Below are 19,589 nucleotides of genomic sequence, written 5' to 3'. Positions count from 1 at the left end.
AAGGCACTATCTTATTTGAAAAGTGCAAAAAAAATAATAACCAAACGTAGTTCAAAGACATTGGCCGTCTTGTTTGATATATAAATCAAACAAAAAACTTTTAACGTGATTTTATTAATGAACTTAATAGTCGTTTATAACAAATTGCTTTGTTGTTTTCACTTTAAAGTTATAAGCCAATACCTATAGCTTTCGAATATGCAAATTAACTCATTTGAAGCTCTTATAAAATTTACTTTAATCAATTGCACAACACTATTAAGCATAAGTACCTACATTGTATATTGCTGAAACAAAAATTGCATGTTTTGTTTATATATTTTTACATTTTTCTAATAATAGAGCCCACCTCCTACTGCACACAAGTTAAACATGCACTTCTCATATTGGAATCACGCTTAACTTGGCACTTTTTCTTAACAAGGAGAGACACACACAAAAGCGAGGCCTCGTCAAGTCGTATTTCTAACTCAAAAAAAAAAAAAAAAAATAATAATAACAAGCATAATGTTTTGATTACTTCAGATTTTCCATTCGACTGATTCCAGCGAGGATCGCTTGTTTATAGTTTATAACTAACTAAGATTTAGAGCTTACACTTTTCTGACGTCAAATGCAAGTTTGCTTGAGTTTTTTTTTTTTTTTTTTTTGTTAGAAGCTTCAAACAATAACAATGCCATAAGATATTATAAATATCACAAGTTGTCGGCTATATGAACAATGTGGAAGCAGCAACAGTAGCTTACTATAAAACTTGCATCATGGTTTATGGCCATGCATTCCTTAACTCTTTCAACCGGCCGCGAATTATGACTGATCCACAGACACACAGTGTGCGGTTCGGTTTCCTTGTGCCTTCTGAATTGGACTTCCATATAATTCCATGGTGTATTTCTGATTCAACAATGCATGACAGTCTTATGTCAACATCAGAGAGTTCCAAGCCAGCTCTAAGCTGTGGATAGAGGCTCACTTTATAGATCTGGGAAACTGTGCTGCGCGCGATGGACATATAAAATGTTGCGTACATTTCTTCGTCATCGGTGGCGGTGGCGGTGGCGCGTACGGCTACGGACAGAAATCTGAAACTTTAAAAGTTATACAAACAAAGACTGTCATACATATATTATTGGACTATATGCACAATGTGACAAAATTTTCAAACGAACTACTGAAACTGAAATACGGTTTTCCTCATTGTGCGACGAGGTGTAAAGAAGATTCTCCAATTACTATGGTGAAAGGAGCCTGGAAAGTGTTGGTTTACTTTTTATTATTATTTTTTTTTTTTTATTCATATGGATAGAAGATATTGAGAAATGCAATGTATGGCTTGCATATTTAGAAATTGATTTTTTCTTTTACTTTGACCATCTGGGGGACTGGGTTTTGCGTGGTCTGTCATAGTTTTGAGTAATTTGTGTGATAGCTAAATTAATCAAAATCAAACGCTATGAAGATGTTCGATGAAGATAAAGTCAGAATCATTGTTTATTATTCTTTAAAGGTCTTGGAATCATTTAGTAAAAAAATTAGAATGACAAATAAAGGCGCCATGGTACTGCATTTGTGTTTCGAAAGTTGGTTAATAGAATCGCTGGAAACTAATTTTTCGATAATAACAACACATGCAAATTTTATCAATGTCATCAGACTTCTCTAGACTAGAGGCTTCTCCTCTCGAGATTCTTTCGGCATGCTGCCTCTAGCCGTCTAGTCTAGGCCAAGTTCACTAAGATCATACTTCTCGAAAGAATAGGGTAGAATTATAAAGTTCCGTTTTCGTACGTTCGCTGGGTAAATTTAGACAAAATGCTTATCTTTTTGGACTTTATTCCCGATTTCATTGGAAAACATAAACATTTTAATTCCATACAGTGAGTCTTAAACACAAATATCAAGTCTGGAAGCAAAAACTGTGATAAAATTATTGTCAATATTACTATCTCGTCCAGTCCAGGTAGCAATTAAGCGCAGGGTTCTAAAAATATCAATTTAAAAAAAAATGCATTTGAAATTTAAAAAAAAAATATTTATTGCAAATAAAAAAAATGTATTGAAAAAAAAAAATATTTGTTGCAATTGAAAAATATTTACATTAAAAAAAATTGTATTGCAACTGAAAAATATTTGCATTGAAAAAAAAAATATTTATTGCATTAAAAAAAAAAAAAAAATTACTGCAAATGAAAAAAATTTGCATTGAAAATAAAATTATCATTGCAAATAAAATAATTTTGCATTGAAAAAAATTTTATTGCAAATAAAAAATTTTCTGCATTGAAAAAAAAAATTAAATGCAAGATGTGTGCATTAAATATTTTTTTTAATACTCGTCGAATTTCTTACAAATTTGACCTTATATTCCATAAGGATCCCACACGCTTTTCCATCGATTTATTCTTCAAAATGCTCGTTAGACATATAAAAGTTCTTCTAGCGAGTTCCGATCAGAGTTTTCTCCAGGTTGAATGCTGGCTGCTGGGGACAAAAGGGTTTCCATTAGCATCTCACACTCACAGACTTTTCGTCCGAATTTCGTTTTAAGAAGATTTCTTTACGGATGGCGTTCCGGAAGCACAAATATTAGAAATATTCTGTTATTTATTTTAGAGAAAATTCATAAAACCACTTTTAACTTATAATAATACAAAGAAAAAGGCAGTTTCTCTTCTTGGAAATTGCGGAATCATTCCAGTCCAAGTTGTATTGCTCTTTTGGGAAGTATCCTGTAAACCACTAAGCGTGAGTTTACCTCAGTGTTTGTAAAAATGTTCTTATAAAAATAAATGGAATCTGTTTAATCTCTGTTAAAATCAAAGTGAATTTCATTTAATTTTGACAAGAATTTTCTTCTTAAAAAAATTTAAAGTGCTTTAGCTAAGGGCGAAGGTTTTTTTTTAATTGTATGCACTTTCTTATCAAAATAAAAAGATTAAACTAAAATAAAGGGATGTTCACTTTAATTTAAAAAGATCCTCTTCTTTTGGCCAAAAATTTGATTGCTAAAGATGCTTTGTTTAGATGCAAGAAATTAAGAAGATTTTCCGTCTTATCTTGTATTTTTTTGTGCTTTTAATGTCACATCGTCGTTAAATTCTCAAAGCTATAGCTGTGTAAAGTGAAGCTCCATCCATTACCGCTGTACTTTTCATAAATTGGAATAGTTGTTTTAGATCGTTGAAATGCTCTGTTTAATGTTTTTAAATGAAAGGGGGATTCATGAGGTCTACTTCGAAATCTTAACGTTTTTATAGGTAACCATATTAAAATAAAATGAAACGTACTGAACCATCTTAATTAGGTTGACATTTCAATTTAATAATTTTTGTTTTTTAATCCACAACAAGCTACTGATTTGTGTTAAGAATTTAAATAAGTTCTTCCACGTATTAAAATAAATGTTAACAAGTCTTCTCTTAATGTACATTTATGAATTTTTCTTCTTGTGGTGATTATATTTACTATTTTTTGTTGTTGTTCTTCAAATATTTAATTTCATAACTCAAGGTGATTTTGTATTTGCCCGCTTATAATATGATTGAAGACAAGGAAAAAGGTGATGAATACCACCACCACGTTTGTGAATCTGGGATTAGGTCATAAAATAATGAATGTCATTAAAGAACCTAAGCTGGGCTTGATTGCTCAAACACCGCACCGTACCTATATTCATTGCTTTGTATTTTTATTTGCATAGTGTAAGAAACTCATTAAGCATTCATGAATCGTATATATATTTTTATTTGGTATGAATTAATGCTTAAAACAAAAATGACTATCACATTTACAATGTACCTATCATACAATAATGCGCCTAAATTTTTAAGTTGCAAACACAGGTATGTAGTATACTCGTATGAATTATGAAAAAGGAAAAAATAAATCAACAGAAAGTACCTATATTATGATTTGAAAGTGAGAAAAGTCTGTAAATTACAAACATATAAAGCCATAACTATATGTACTGTTTCTTTCGTTAAGCACGAGTGAGCTTTACGCACTTTGTTTCTTGTGTGTTGTATAATCGGAAAGTGCAAAGTGATATTTTTCTATATGAAGTTACTGTCATACTGAAACTGATGTGGACTTAAGAAATGTTATGATTTTTTTTGTAGATATTTCCCATCAACAACAGTTGAGTGCAATGGTTTGTTGCTACATCTTTTAGGGATCCTTTGATTGAAAATCTTGAAAACTCGTGAATCTATAGAAAAGTTTAAGCCAGAGTAGTATAAATATTATTTAAAAAAAAGTGCATTTACAAAAAAAAATATTTATTAGAATTAATTAGAATTGCAAATAAAAAAATTTTGTATTTGCAAATAGAAAAATGTCTGGGTTAAAAAAAAAGTTCAATGCAAAATGTGTTGATAAAATATTTTTATTTGAAAAGAAAATTTTGTTTTGCAGTAACATTTTAGTTTTAATGCAATACTATTTTTGGTTGCATTAAACATTTTCCTTAGGATGTTAAAACTTTTTGTTTGCAATACCATTTTCTTTACTGCAAGATATTTTTGGTTGCAATAAAAAGTTTCGTTAATGCAAATCTTAAAATCTTACAAACAATTATTTTACAAAAATGCATAGAATTATAATAGCTTAAAATTATAGAAGAATAAGTTAATTTTAGAAAAAAATAATTTAAATAAAATGCACGACTGGGGTCGCACTTACTTGCTCTTGCAGTTCAAAGCACTTTTATGTTAGTTTACTTGTAGATTTTAAAAACTGCCTTTATATAAAATAAAAAAAAGAGCCGACATTTAGGGAAAAATTTTGTTAAAAGAAAAAAAAAATTTTTATTTGACTTCTTTTTGAAAAAATAAAAATGCAGTTTTATTGCAATCGCTTTGAATATTACGTTTGCAAAGTTTAATCAAAATCGTTAGAGCCGTTGACGAGATATTTGGTTTAAATTGAAAAATTTGTATGCGAGATATAAAAAAAAACAAAAAAAAACCAACGCTCAAAATTCCATAAAAATCATCTGTACCGAATTTGAAAAAAATCCGTCCACCCGCTTAGGCTGTGTAAATATGTACAGACGGACGGACGGAATTGCTAGACCCACTTTTTCGGTGTTCTCCATCATCGTAATATTGGCTTTGATTAAAACCTAAATTTTTTTTTCGACACGAAACCAATACTTGCCCTATAGAGCAAGTAAAAAAAAATAGATTAGGGATTGTTTTTACAATCACTATAACACCTTTTTAAATGCTTTTAAACTCCAAATGAAATATGCCATTACATTTCTTATAGGTATACTAAAGAATTTTAGAAATTTTTTTTTTGTGAAATTTTTTTGTATAGGTATAAGAATTTTAAAACAATGGTATGCTTTCGTTCAAAATTTTTTGTTGAGATCTGTTAAGTTGACGAGAATGTCAGAAATAAAGACAACTGCGATATGGCAGTTGCCATTATAACGATTAAAAAAATAAAAATAACTGTTTTAAAAATAGCATCCACACTGAGGGAAAAACGCAATGTAAAATGTAGTAATGTTGAAAAAACTAACATAAAATTTTAAATTTTTGTCGGACTTTAGCTTTTGTTGCATTTTATCACCCTAATTGCCAACAGTGAGATATCACGTTGGTAAAACGTTCACCTTCTGACCCAGGAGTTGTAGGATCGATCCCCAGTAGCTGCAATTTTGTTGTTTTTTATATTTAAATTGATGCTTTTTTCAAAATTGAAACAACTTTGAATTAAGGATGTTTTATAACCGCAAACTACATTTTCTTTTAAATATATGTTTAAATTTCATAAATTAAATTATATCAAAAGATTGCCGGTCTTATTAGGCAAACTGTCACTATACTGGGAATGAGAGAAAGTTTTCAAGATTGTTTAGACAGTTAAGAGCTGCTTTTTTCTTACCAATTGATTTCAAAAAAAAAAAATATTTGAACAGATCGGCAACACTTACACAACACTTAAGTAAAATCAAGTTACTTTAATTAAGGACCAATTTGATCACTGCTTCATCTCCATTAAATTTAAAATGAAAAATATGTCAAATCGCATATACAAATTTTAAAATTTCCGGTTTTAAATGGCGATTTTAAATTTAATAGAGTGTGAATAAATTGGGGCTTCGGCTAAGTGTTTTTTTAAAAACCTGTCTTCAAACATAGAATTATTATTATTTCAAATTTTTTTTTCAAAATACAACTATTTTTACTAGCTCGAATTTTTTTTTGTTACTATCGAACAATAAAATTATTTCTTATTTCGGAGAACAATTTGTTTTCATTGTTCCCTTTGTAAGAGGGTGTGCCACATGTTATTTGTTAATCGTTACTCATATCCTACTTTGTTAAATTAAATTATTCGGCTCTTGTTGGTCGTTCGAAGTCCACTTTGTTTACTGCCGAGAATTAAAAGGACTAGGTATATTCTATAATAGTATTTCATTTCATCAATCATTGAATGGAATGAAAACGTTCCTAATACAAATACAAAAACCTTTAACTAATAATTTTGTGTGGTTCAAAATACTAAACTGTAAATATTTCTTTAGGAAAAAAAAATCTTAAAAATGTTTTTCTGGAAATAAATTTTTGAATTTAGTTGGTACACATCTTATTTTCCATGCACTTATCAAATATTCTAAATTCAAATATTTAGCAATTTTACTGAACAAAATATTTTATTTTCAAAAAATATGCTAATGTTTGATATTTTTGAATTTGCTTAGCACCAAAAATTTGTCTTAAGGTTAAAATGTACGAAGCTAATAATAATATTTTACATATATTTTTTAAAAATTAGTCTTAAAACTGCAAAATCACAAACGAAATTTTGGATTCTAACAAATTTTTTAAAAAAATTTTAACATTGCTCCGTGCTTCATTCAGGGGTCACAAATTTTTACTACCCATTTGATTAAAATTATCAAAAACTCACCAATAAATCACTTCCCGATTTAGTGCACGAAAATGTACGAAGCTAATAATTCTATTGACTTAGAGATTGTTTTACATATATTTTTTAAAAAATTAGTCTTAAAACTCCAAAATCACAAACGAAATTTTAGATTCTAACAAATTTTTTAAAAAAATTTTAACATTGCTCCGTGCTTCATTCAGAGGTCACAAATTTTTACTACCCATTTGATTAAAATTATCAAAAATCTCACCAATAAATCACTTCCCGATTTAATGCATCTCCTAAATTATGAGGTTACTGGTCTATAACATTAAGCTTATAACCATGATGAAAAATATATTCTAAATTGCCTCTGTTTCATACAAAATTAATTTCTAAAAAAAAACTATTCCATCATAATAAAAAAAATCTAAATGATAAAATGCATTATAATAAACCAAAATGCATTCACGGCTAACAAAAAGTTGAAAGTTCTCTAAAGCGGAACTCCCCCGTAAACAAAAATAAAAAATAAAATAAAAGAAAAAAGAAAACTCAAAAAGAATCCAGAACATAAAATTATCATTTCTTTTTTTTATCGTTTTATCATAATTCTCCGCTGTCTATTCCAAAACTGTATATAATTATTTTATTACTCTGTTGCACCTTGAGTTTTTTTTTAATGAAATAAAAATAAAAATTAAATAGAACATCTCGGGACTTTAATGAAAGAAAACAATCTCTCAGCACCCCCGCTTGAAATTAAAAAAAGAATACAAAAACAAAAAAAAAAAGAAAGAAAGAAGTTTTGATGTCTTTGTGCTATGGTCTTTCTCAACTTATTTATTATTATTATGATGAAGATTCAGGGAAACTATAAAGGAATTCACTCAAACGTAACCAAAAAAAACAGAAAAAATAAATAAATGCAACAACAAGTTGTACTAGAGTAGTAATACTTCCCAACACCAGTGTTTCCCACCCATATTCACGTTCACCAACCAACCAACCATCCATCAGCATTCGGGGAACACTTAGGTACTTCAAATCTATCTCCAAGCATGGATTTTAGATACGAATATTTCGTAGGCAGGTTTAGTCTTTCGTTTTGCATTAATAAGACCGCTTGCCATAAGTGAAGTTTCCTCGCTTTTTGTATAGATACTTTTTTTTTTATTTATATATTTTGTACCTACATTAAGTTTATTTTGTCACACAAAACCGCAGTTTGAGTCGTAAAGTTGAGTCTTAAATCTATCGATCGCAACTTGCATATGGCTTAAAGGGGTTTTTTGGTGAATTTGGTTGATTAACGAATTTCGTCGCAATCACAAAATCAAACAAAACTAAGTCAGCAAAGCTTTGAGACATATTTTGAGTACTTTTGAGTGTAAGCCAGTGGCCAAAAAGTGTTAACTTCATTGTCGTATCGTTCTTCGCTTCGTCGTCGTCGTTGGTTGTTATGTCAATTTTTTGCTGACAAATTAAGTTTTGCCCCCAAATGAGTGGGTTACCGTTAATTATATTTATTTGTCCCCTAAATTTCCGGTAGAATTTTTTATTATGACAAAACCAAAAAATGATTTCTTCAAATTGCAAGACGTGCAAAAAGTTCAAAATTAGAAATTCCTTTCTCATACAAATGTGAATGTATTCAAAAGTTTTAAGTAGTTATTGGGGCGTCTCCAAAATTTGTTGTTTGTTAGTTCGTTCTTTTTGGTGAAGTCGGTCGCAAAAAACATAAGACTTTCCTTTCAGAGCTTGACACATCTTGAAACATTATGTGAGCTCTGTACAACTTTATTTTCTGTTGTCGATTAACAACAATCGATTCGGTCGGTTTGTAATAAAATTTGGAACCTTTTGTTAAGATTGCCTTGTGTCAAACTTTTGTATCTGTAAGATCCCTCTCAAAAACAAACTGACTTATAAATGCAAGAAAATGAAAAGTTCTGCTATCCATATAAGCGTTGCAAGATCTGCCCCAAGATGGAGATACCGACAGCAAAGTATCTAGCGGATTATCTATATGTCGTTCACGAGGATGTGCCATTTAGATACTATGGAAAAGTAAGTATCTATCGCACCTTTTAAAGTGAAGATTCTTCTTCATTTATTTTTTTTTGTTTTTGTGTTCTTCTTTTCTAAGAATGGTGTCTTCCAATTTTGTTTTGTTTTTTAGTGAAGTGATGATGAATGATGTTATTCAGTGTTCGTTGACTTGAAAACGATTGATGAAGTCATTAGTTTTTTGAGTTTGTCGAACTTTATAGGTACAAAAATTGTGTTTGTTACTTTTGTGTTACTTTTGTGTTATTTATATTTTTGCAATCTGCATTATGAGTTTATGGAAGATACCATAGAAAAGAAAATAACATAAAAATGAAATATACCTATGCATATGCAAATACCCTATAATTGTAGCGGTTTAAAAAAGTATTAAAAAAAAAAAAAAAAAAAAAAAAAAAACAGTTTAATATGATGTGTTGGCGCTTTGTTGTAAGGTGATTAATGAAGTTATTCTTTTTTTTTTGTCTGTTGTTTCCGATCGATATGTTTCGCTTTCTTCGCACGGTTTTTTTTATTGTTGTTTTAAATATATCTTAACTATTTATTTAAACAAATAAAAATGTTATGGCATATTTTGCATAGATAATTTTTCCTTTTACTTTCATACTTTCAATACAAAATTGAAGATAAAGAGTGATTTATCTACGTATATTGATCTTGATAGGGAGAGAGAAAGATGTTAATTGTTGACTTTTGTTAAGATGAATCTGAGTGACGTATTTGGTATTGTATTTTTGTTGTCTTTTTTTTTTAATCATAACAAAAGAAAAAAAGTAGAGATAAATAGATAATAATTTATTTAAACATGATTTGTGTGGGATCTATTGACCGACGACCAAACAGTCACGGAGGTATAAAAAAATGTAACTTAAAAGGTGTTTTGTGACGTAGAGTGTTTTTTTTTTTTTGTAGGTGGGTTATTTATTTATTTATTTCTTTTCAAATTACCATTGTTTTATGTTCAATCAAGTATGAATACAAGAAAATGTGTAAATGCAGAACTTGTTTTTGATGTTTTTTTTTTTTTTTTTTTTGGTTTGGTTTTTGTGACTTGTTCGATGCGATTGTCAACCTTGATAGGTATTACTAATTTGGACTATATTATAAAGAGATTTGATAATGAATTTGGTTGGTTAGCTATTTAATTAAGCTTTAATAATGCAATTGGGGTAGTAGGTATCAATGAATTTATTGTTTATCAAAATAGATACAAATAAATAGAGTGACCAGATTTGTCTAATTATTTTTTTATTTTGTTCAACTAATCTGGTTTGTGAAAAAATAGCATCTTTATAATTTATAATATCAAAGAAATCCATTTTATCAATATTTTCTTAAAAACAGCTTTGACAATTGGCACAACATTTTTGTTCAGATTATTCCTTTAGACTAAATTTTATTTGTCTCTGAAAGAAGCAGATAGCTTTATTTCTCTATTAAATGTTTTATTAAAGGAATAAGCTATATCCGACTGTTGAAAAATTGATTTTTTCCCTATCCGGGGTATAAGTACTAACTGACTGTTTAACTGACTATTGAAAAATTGGCCCTTAATGTGTAATCTCAAAAATATATTTTTCCGTAGTTATTGTTTTAATCCAAATCAGGAGTCACAAATAGGGAAAAAATGAATTAAAATAAAATGCACGACTGGGGTCGCACGTAGGGTAGAAGGGGGAGCATTTGCCAGTGGGGTGCCTTTGCCAGTCCAGGTTTTTTTCCAAACCAACAGAATATTAAATACCGAAAAATCATTTTCTGTTGCACATTTATGATTGAAAACTTTCCACAAAGTTTGACAGCTTTTGGCTGGACACGAAATGAATTAGACGCTTGTGTTTTTTTTTTTAGTTTTTTAATGTTGAAAACCAAAATATGAAGGCACATAATCGTCGTAAATTTTTAATATTTGTCTTGTTAAATTACTTTTTTATACAAATATCTTTTAAAAATTATGTGTACTATGCTGTGTAGAAGTGATTTTTTTTATTGTTTAACTTATAAAAAAGTTATACGTGAATTTTTGAAAGATTAGCTTGTGGGGTGCATTTGCCATTTTTTTTGGGTAGGTTTTGCTCTGGCAAATGTACCCCATGGGGTATATTTGCCAGAAGCAAGCTTCCTCAAAAGAGGATGACAGAATCCTTAAAAATCAATACCTTCTTCATACTTTCAGCTAAAAAGAAGTTTTGTTTATGATTATTGGTTTTATTTGTATTAACTTTGATATTTAGGTTACTGGCAATCCCTCCCCACCCCCGCGGCAAAGCCTCCCACCTGGGGAGGCTTTGCCACATCACTTTTCGTTTTTTTGAATAAATTATTAAAAATATAAATAATTAATATATCAAGATGAAAAAAATATTTAAGTGAAGATGATAAAGTCAATAATAATATCAGATATAAAAAAATTAAAAGAAACGTAAAAACTTTGCGTTATATCAATTTTCCTAAATCCTGGCAAATCCTCCCCCTTCTACCCTACTTGCTCTTATGATAAAAGTAACTTTTATGTCAAAGCTTCTTTGGAAAAATATTTTGAATTAGTTATAATTTAATTTTTTAAGGAATTTCATAAGAAATGCAAAAATACCTATGTAATTTTGTTTATTATAATTTCTAATGCCATATTTCCGCTACCCGCATTTTTTGAGAAAAACATAAAACGCAATTATGCTAGATTTACGTACAATATTACGTGTGTTAAAATTAATCAAAATTATAAGAGTCATTTTCGAAAAAATTGCTATAACTCATTAACGATGTACGGGAAGAGCCGACATCAGAAATAAAAAAAAAATTGTTATCATATTTTCACTATCCGTATTTTTTGAGAAAAACTAAAAATGCAGTTTTGTTAGATTAACGTACAGTATTACGTGTGTCAAATTTAATCAAAATCGTTTGAGCAGTTTTCGAGAAAATCGCAATTTTAAATAACAAAAAAAAAAAACAACCTTGGAAATTACGAAAAAATCCCCTGTACCAAATTTCAAGAAAATCCGAAATTTCAAGAAAATCCGTCTACCCGTTTAGGCTGCAGCTTCATGTACAGCTTTTTGTGACGACGCACCGACGCACAGACCGACGGACGTCATGACTTTTTCGGACTTCTCCATCATCGTATTGTTAGTTTTGATTTAAATCTAATTAAATTTTAAATTTTTTTTTTGACACGAAACCAATACTTGCCCTATTGAGCAAGTAAAAAAATATGTATTTTATATCATTAAGATTGGATACTAAGTTTTTCACTTGCCAGTGAAATTTTGATTTGGATTTTGATTTGATTTGTTGAAAGCCATAACACGAAGTTTTTTTAGTAAAAAAAAAAAAAAAAAAAATGTAAAAATCATACCAATCATTCCAATATTTTGTAACGCACTCGATTTCGAAAATTAAGACAAACTTTCCTTTCAAGATTATTTCTGCTTTCGGAATCAGATTAAGAATACAAAAATAATTCTGCGTAGTAGATAACATGCAAAAAAAAAACTCTTAGATGCTATTGAGCTGCAAACGGTTAACGCCATAAATATAAATGTGTGTAAAAACATTTTTTTTTAAATTTATCACTTCAGTTTTAATTTCAATATTAAAATATTAACTATTGATCAACACTTTTAGCAAATATGTAAAAAAAATAGTTTAAATGTGCTTGGAAAAACGATTTTGAATTTCTTTTGAAAATAATTGTTGAGCAGTAATTTTAAAGTAACTGAAAAATTGTGTACAAAATTGTAATTCGTTTTTTTTACTTTTACTTTTCAAAACTTAGAGGCATGATTCAAAATAATATAAAAATTAAAAATTTTAACAGTATCATGTCTTTCAGGCTTCGGTGCTACAAAAACCAAAAAAGTAACAATGCTTTCATTAAGTTTTAAAAAATTTCGTTATAAGCTTGCGTGCCTTTTGTGTCCACTCTTTTTTAATTCGCCATATAATTTAAGCCTTGACTACAATAGTCTTTTTTTCCTCTTTTTGTTTTTTTTTTTCCTCTCGCGCAAATTTTTTACCAAATTGTTTTTGTAAGTTTTCCAAACTGAATAATAAATTAGATTAAATAAGTCTTAAATTTTTGAAAAAAATGCATTTTAGTATCTTATAAGAAAAATATGAATACAAAAAAAAAAAACAAATAAATTGTTTGTACGACAAAATTGTTTGTTTTTTGTTTGTTTTTTTTTTTTAATTTTTTTTTGAGATTTTAAAAAATTAGAATGCATTTTTTAAAAATGTTTTTCTTATGAATACAGTAGAAATAATTTTTAAGTTATTTGGATTGCTCATTTCTTAAAAGAAAACGATATTCAATCGTTGTCCCGAATTTCCTTTTTTTAATATTTTCCAATAATAATTTTTATCAAAAAACAAAACCGACTTCCATAGATCAAAACTGGGTTTTATGGTTTTTCTAATAGTTTTTATGACCAGAACCTCACTACCAGCTTTCCAATACAAAAAGAATTATCAAAATTGATTCACTCAGTCCAAAGTTATGAGGTAACAAACATTAAAAAAAAAAAATACAGAAAACACCAGTGTTAGGGAAGTAAACATATACATATTATTGAATTTATCAATTTAGAGTGAATGAATATATCAATTGGGAAATTTTCAGCATACAAATATTATCGAAATAGACAAACCCTAATATAAAACAAACACAAAAAACATATCTATCTCCAAATTAGCTACAAAACTGCGTACTCACATTTTGGGCTCTCGGTTTATAAGTAAACAAATATTTTTTCAAGAAGATTCACAAAAATATACTATGGGTTTGTAAATAAAAATTATCAATTAAAAGTAATGTAAACTAAACATTTGTTTGTGTCAAAAAAAATCTTTCATTCATTATCTTTCGGGTTACCAATTTAAATAATAGTTTTTGTGCTACAATGAAAAACCTTATCTCAAAAATGGTGTTATCATCTGCTTTTCAGAATGCCCCGATAACCCAAATTTGATAGTTGCTCTGCAAAGGGTGTTTTTTTTTTTTTTTAACTTCTTCAATTCTGAAGATAGACTTTCGAATAAACCGTTATGTTATGAAATTCAAAATTTAGATCTGGCAACTTTCTGCAGCATTTGTATCGGAAATTTTCTAAAAATCCCGAAAAGCAATCACAAAATTCTATCACTATTTTGTATGAAGTTTTTCATTACGAACTCATTTTTTGATGGATTTTTTGGAATTTGTAGAAAATCTCTATGCGAATGGAATTAGTGATAAATAACACGGTGTAACACTCAAAATATACGCGGGCGGAGACCTATCAGGTTTTGTAGAGCTAGTCGCACCGAATACGAAACGGTATTTGAAAATCCCCTAACACCCCCAAAATCTGGAGTTACGGGCAAAAAACGGTTTTTTGGACCTTCACCCATTGAAAAAATTCTAGCTTCGACAATTTTTACCCATTTTCGATTTTTTTACAGTTTCTGATAGAAGATAAATATACCTTTTTAACAATGTATAAAACATGTAACTCGGTTAAACCACTTAGAATTTATAAGATGTCAAAGTTCAAAAATTCAATTTTTTTTGTCATTTGCCCAACTTTTATCAATTTAATCAATTAAATTTAAAGTATATTGGTAATATTATATTGATTTAAAAATTAGAATCAAATGCACAATTTTGCCTTTTGGAAATGGTATCATTTATTACTGTAAGTGTTGCCGTTGTTTTTTAATATTTTTTTTTTATTTTGATAATTTTTTTTAGAAAAATGCCCCTCCCACCTAAACGGGGGGAGATAGACCCCCCTCCTAAAGAAAAAAAATGTTTGTACTGAGCTCCTCTACAAAAACCCTTCATCAAATCCTGGCGCCCAACTTATCCTACTACGTGCCGAAACAACATTTTTGTTCTATACCTAAAAGTTCGAATTTCTGTATCTGGGTTGAAATCGAAAAATTTTTTTTTCTAAGCCAATTTTGAAGTGATTTTCATAAAAAATACCTCGATCAATTGGGAAATAGATATAGTTTTAGAATATATTTTTTAAATAGCATGTTGTTTTGAAAACATATACTTTAAATTGATGCCGAAGTTGGGCAAATGACAAAAAAAATTGAATTATTGAACTTTGACATCTTATAAATTCTAAGTGGTTTAACCGAGTTACATGTTTTATACATTGTTTAAAAGGTATATTTATCTTCTATCAGAAACTGTAAAAAAATCGAAAATGGGTAAAATATTGTCGAAGCTAGAATTTTTTCAATGGGTGAAGGTCCAAAAAACCGTTTTTTGCCCGTAACTCCAGATTTTGGGGGTGTTAGGGGATTTTCAAATACCGTTTCGTATTCAGTGCGACTAGCTCTACAAAACCTGATAGGTCTCCGCCCGCGTATATTTTAAAACCTCATTTTTGTAACACCGTGTAATTAATTGATAAAGCTTAAAATTACTTTAAAAAAAAAAGTGTTTTGTCGTTTTTCTAAAATAATTTGTTATCCACATGAAATCAGTTTTTGAAAAAATTTCACAATCTACTTTAAGATGATAAAAGTTTTGAATCGAATCAAGTTAAAAAAAATCATCAAAATCGAACCATTAATCCGATTCAGAGATAATTCATAGTTTTTTTTTTTTTAATTTATATTTTAATTAATGTTGTGTTTCTTTTTTTTTTCAGACAAAATGTTCGGTATTTCGCGGTCTTGTATTATGCATCTGCCTCAACGTTTCCTATGCCAATATTGTCCGATTTCCACGCGAGCTGGATCGTTATGGTTCAGCATATTTAATACCATATTTAGTACTACTTTTTCTAGTCGGCCTTCCAACAATATTATTGGAAATATCAATTGGTCAGTTTTTGGGACAAGGAGCAGCGCACACATGGAGATCATCACCTATTTTTAAAGGTACAAAAAATATACACAACTTGAGTTTAAACGAACTTACAAACCAATTTCACACTAAACATCTAATAATTTCAATTTTCTTTTTTTACAGGAGCATGTATAGTCAGCAGATTTGCATCATGGTTAGCATCAATATGGATTTCACTACAAGCTGTAATTTCTGTAGCTTATATTGGAATGTTTCTAACCAAATTATTGCCATTCAATGAATGTGTTGGAGATATAAAATTAGCTTTAGTAAGTTTAAAAAAAACCCTTTATAGCTTCTTATAAACTTTTTAATTTAAACTGTTTCTCTTTTTAGAATGGATATAAAGTAGTTGGCAATAATGGCGTTGAGTGTATACAAAAGACTTTTCTAACACCATTTTGGGAAAACCCACTTTATTTTGGACTTTTAGCAATAGGTTTAATATTTATTTGGATGACTGTTATGTTTTGGTAAGTTTTTTCAAAATAATCTTCAAAATTTTTACTAAAATTTGGATTTTTTCAGCACTCATAATGCCAAAGTTTATCGACGTATATCATTTTTCTTTGGACTTATTGGCTTCGCTTTACTCTGCTCACTGACTTCGTGGGAAGTTCATACTTCTCTCGAAAGACAATACTTTCCTGAACTTTGGCCATTTAAAGAAACACTTCTTTTAGACAGTTCAATATGGTTTAATGCCCTCGTTCAAGTTATTTATGCTACCAATATCGGCTTTGGAGCTCTTCCCGTAGTAACTGGAAAATTTCTCTACAAAGGTGATGCAGTTCGTACGTCAGTGGTGTACCTCTGCTTCAATCTTCTGGTCAATGCGATATCAGTGACACTCTTTATGGTTCAATTTGATAATTTAGCCTCAAGAAGTTTGAGCAATCTTGAGGCCTTAAAACCTTTGACAGCTATCTACGATCGAGTGTTGAATGAACCAACTGGATTATTGGCCAAATTAATTCCATGCCTCATCTATTCATTGATTGTAATCTCAGCAATTGTCTCGATAACTGTGGCAATTTACACCTCAACTCGTTTGGTTCCTCGCCATCCAAACTATGTCATAAGTTTAATTGGGTTCGTTGCAGCTGTTATAGCTTTGGCAGCCCCGAAGTTCATCATTCCTCGTGTCCTTGATACCAGAATTGTGGGAACTTTAGTGATCACTGCACTGATCTTCGATCTTATAGCCACTACCTGGATCTATGGGGCTAAAAATATCTACACTGATCTTGAGTTCTCGATCGGTAGACCGATCTTTAAAGGCTGGGTATACCTTTGGTGTTTGGGACCAGCTTTTTTGACCGGAGTCTTAGTTTGGTGGTGTGCTGATGATGATGAAGGTGATCTTCTCAACGCCTACATGCCTCGATGGGCTCCAATTCTCTTTGTCATTGGAGTCATTTTGATCATAGCCTGTGTGGAAATCTTCAAACAGGTGGATTACAATTTCTTTGGAATGATTTGTGAAGCAGCAAAACCTGCCAAAGAATGGGGACCTGCTGATCCTTTAGCCAGACATGCCTGGAAACAATGGCGATCTGTTTGTCAAGATACTGGACGAAAAGATTTTACACTTCGTCGTCGAGGTACTCGAGATTACACACATTCCATAAAAAAAGGTCAATATTCGACTTCAAAATATGGTACAAATAATTGGAAATCATCAACACCGGGAAATAGTTCGCCAAACTATAGTGGTTCGGTATTTGGTGATTCAGCAATCGAAGAAGATATCAGCGTGGATAAGTATTCTGGTATTAATCAACAATTTACAGCATTCCAAGGGAATGATGGCAAAGGAATGCGATATTCAAACCGATCGAGACAACCCGTCCCAACAACACCAAATGACCGAAGACTTCCTCAGCATAATACAAATCCAGCTGATCGACATAAAGAAGTCGTTTACATTCGAAGACTATCGAATGGAGAAGGAAATAATCATTCGACAAGAATTGAGATAACACCTTCGAAGGAGTCAATAACTTACGGAACACGCAATCCAATGGGAAGGAATCTCAATCAAACTTATAGTATTCCACATCGAACGAATAGTGTGAATAGACATCCGGTTCAATCGAATGGTCAAGTTCCAGTGGCAAGTTTGGGTGAGGTGGCCGCCGGAGATCATATTTGCTGGCGAAAGTTCTCCGTAAATGCCGAAGAGTACTCCACTGAATTGTGATGTCGTCAGCGCAACATAGTTTTGTTTTTGTAAAAGACTTATCATTCAATTTGAAGGCACAAATGCCTTTAAAAGAAATAATTATTAATATTATTATAAATAGCGACACACACTTTATCAACACTGGTTTGATTTTCACACTATTTTTGTAAATAAATTATATAAATTTTTAAGCATAAAAATAAAATTAAATAAAAAAAAATTATGTTAAGAAGGCAACCAGAGTATAAAAATAAAAATGATGACTTTATCACTTTATTATTTATGTTTATTATCTAAATAGAAAGTTCTGTTTAATTTATAAGTAAAATTTTTTGTAAATATTGTTAATTAATTAAAATCTCTAAAACAAGAATTTAAAAAAAAATGGAAAATAAAATTACACTCAATCGAATGATGTATTTTTTTTTTTTTTTGAAGAATGTTGCAATTGGAAAAATGGAGCTTGGAAAGTTTTTAAAATGGACATGGTCTTGAAAAATAAATAAGGTAGTCAATATAATTCAGGCAGTTATCGAAAAATATAATTTTAAAAAGGACATTTTATTTTATAAAAATAAAATCTCAAGTAAATTCTGAAGCTCTAAGAACTTATTTTGGTCAAATTATTTATACGAATGGTGGTGTAAGCAACCGTATGGTTGTAAGAAATATAATTTTAGAGTTTAATGAAAGTCGAAATGGTTTTTGATTACAATGCAAAGGTTCAAGTTAGATCTATTTTTTTTTTTTATAGAAAAAAAGTTACGTATACGCCCTAGTATGCCATTGTTCGTTGATAATCAAGACATCCAAATACGTGATGGGCTATAGAGATTTGTTTCTAAAAAAAAATAATTGAACACCTTATTACTAAAGTTCTAATATTTGGATATAAAAACCTGACATAATGCATAATAGAGAGTTTTTTCAAAGAATTTTGACGAGATAGTCTTACCACCCCGTTGGAGTGATATTTTTTGGCTAAGATCACTTGTTGACGTTCTCGAAAGTGACCAAGTGAGAAGATAGTTAAGATTTACTTACTTAATGGTATCGTTCATTTTTTTTTTTTCTGGAAAAGTTATATAAATAAGACTGACTCTTACATGAACGTTTTCTTAATCGAATCTTTGAAATAAAATTTCAAAATAAATTAAAAATGAATAATATTGACACAAAGCTTCTCTATAATTATGTATACTAATTATTTAGAAATAAAAAATCACCTAAGAATGATATGACGCAATTTTGTTTTCCAAATAATCAAATAAATTGAGTTGACATGTAAGACTTGATTTTCGTGAAAATTTTGAGTGTAGGGTTAGGGAACAAAATATAAAATCAAATAAATCAATAAAATTGAAACAAATAATCAAATATAAATAAGCTCTTTATTCTCTTTAATTTGATATCAGAAACTTTAATTTAGAGGAACTCTTTCCTATAAAAGTTAACGGATCAGGCTCATTGATTTTCAGACATTACTCAAACTTGAGATTCATTTTCTGCTGACAAATTATCACTTACTACTTAACCCCTTTGTGCCCGGCGGCAAAGAATTAAGAATCAAATAGTAAGTCAAATACTTATATGAGTAAAATT

The 19,589-nt window shown here is 29.7% G+C and overlaps 1 protein-coding gene across 8 annotated transcripts in view; it reads left to right on the top strand.

Annotated features, from left to right (window-relative positions):
- Positions 1–18,332, top strand: part of LOC129908511 (sodium- and chloride-dependent neutral and basic amino acid transporter B(0+)) — a 53,199-nt gene extending 34,867 nt beyond the window's left edge. For all 8 annotated transcript variants that reach the window (XM_055985063.1, XM_055985069.1, XM_055985065.1 and 5 more), the window contains 4 exons: positions 15,603–15,834; positions 15,926–16,071; positions 16,139–16,275; positions 16,331–18,332. In XM_055985063.1, the coding sequence (XP_055841038.1) occupies positions 15,603–15,834; positions 15,926–16,071; positions 16,139–16,275; positions 16,331–18,005 (2,190 nt within the window). In that variant the 3' untranslated portion in view covers positions 18,006–18,332. The remainder of the gene's footprint in view (positions 1–15,602; positions 15,835–15,925; positions 16,072–16,138; positions 16,276–16,330) is intronic.
- The last annotated feature ends 1,257 nt before the right edge of the window (positions 18,333–19,589 follow it).

The sequence above is a fragment of the Episyrphus balteatus genome, chromosome 2, assembly GCF_945859705.1.
Source record: "Episyrphus balteatus chromosome 2, idEpiBalt1.1, whole genome shotgun sequence".
Lineage (NCBI taxonomy): Eukaryota > Metazoa > Arthropoda > Insecta > Diptera > Syrphidae > Episyrphus > Episyrphus balteatus.
The sequence above is the reverse complement of the archived record's forward strand: the minus strand, read 5'-3'. Positions and strand labels throughout refer to the sequence as shown.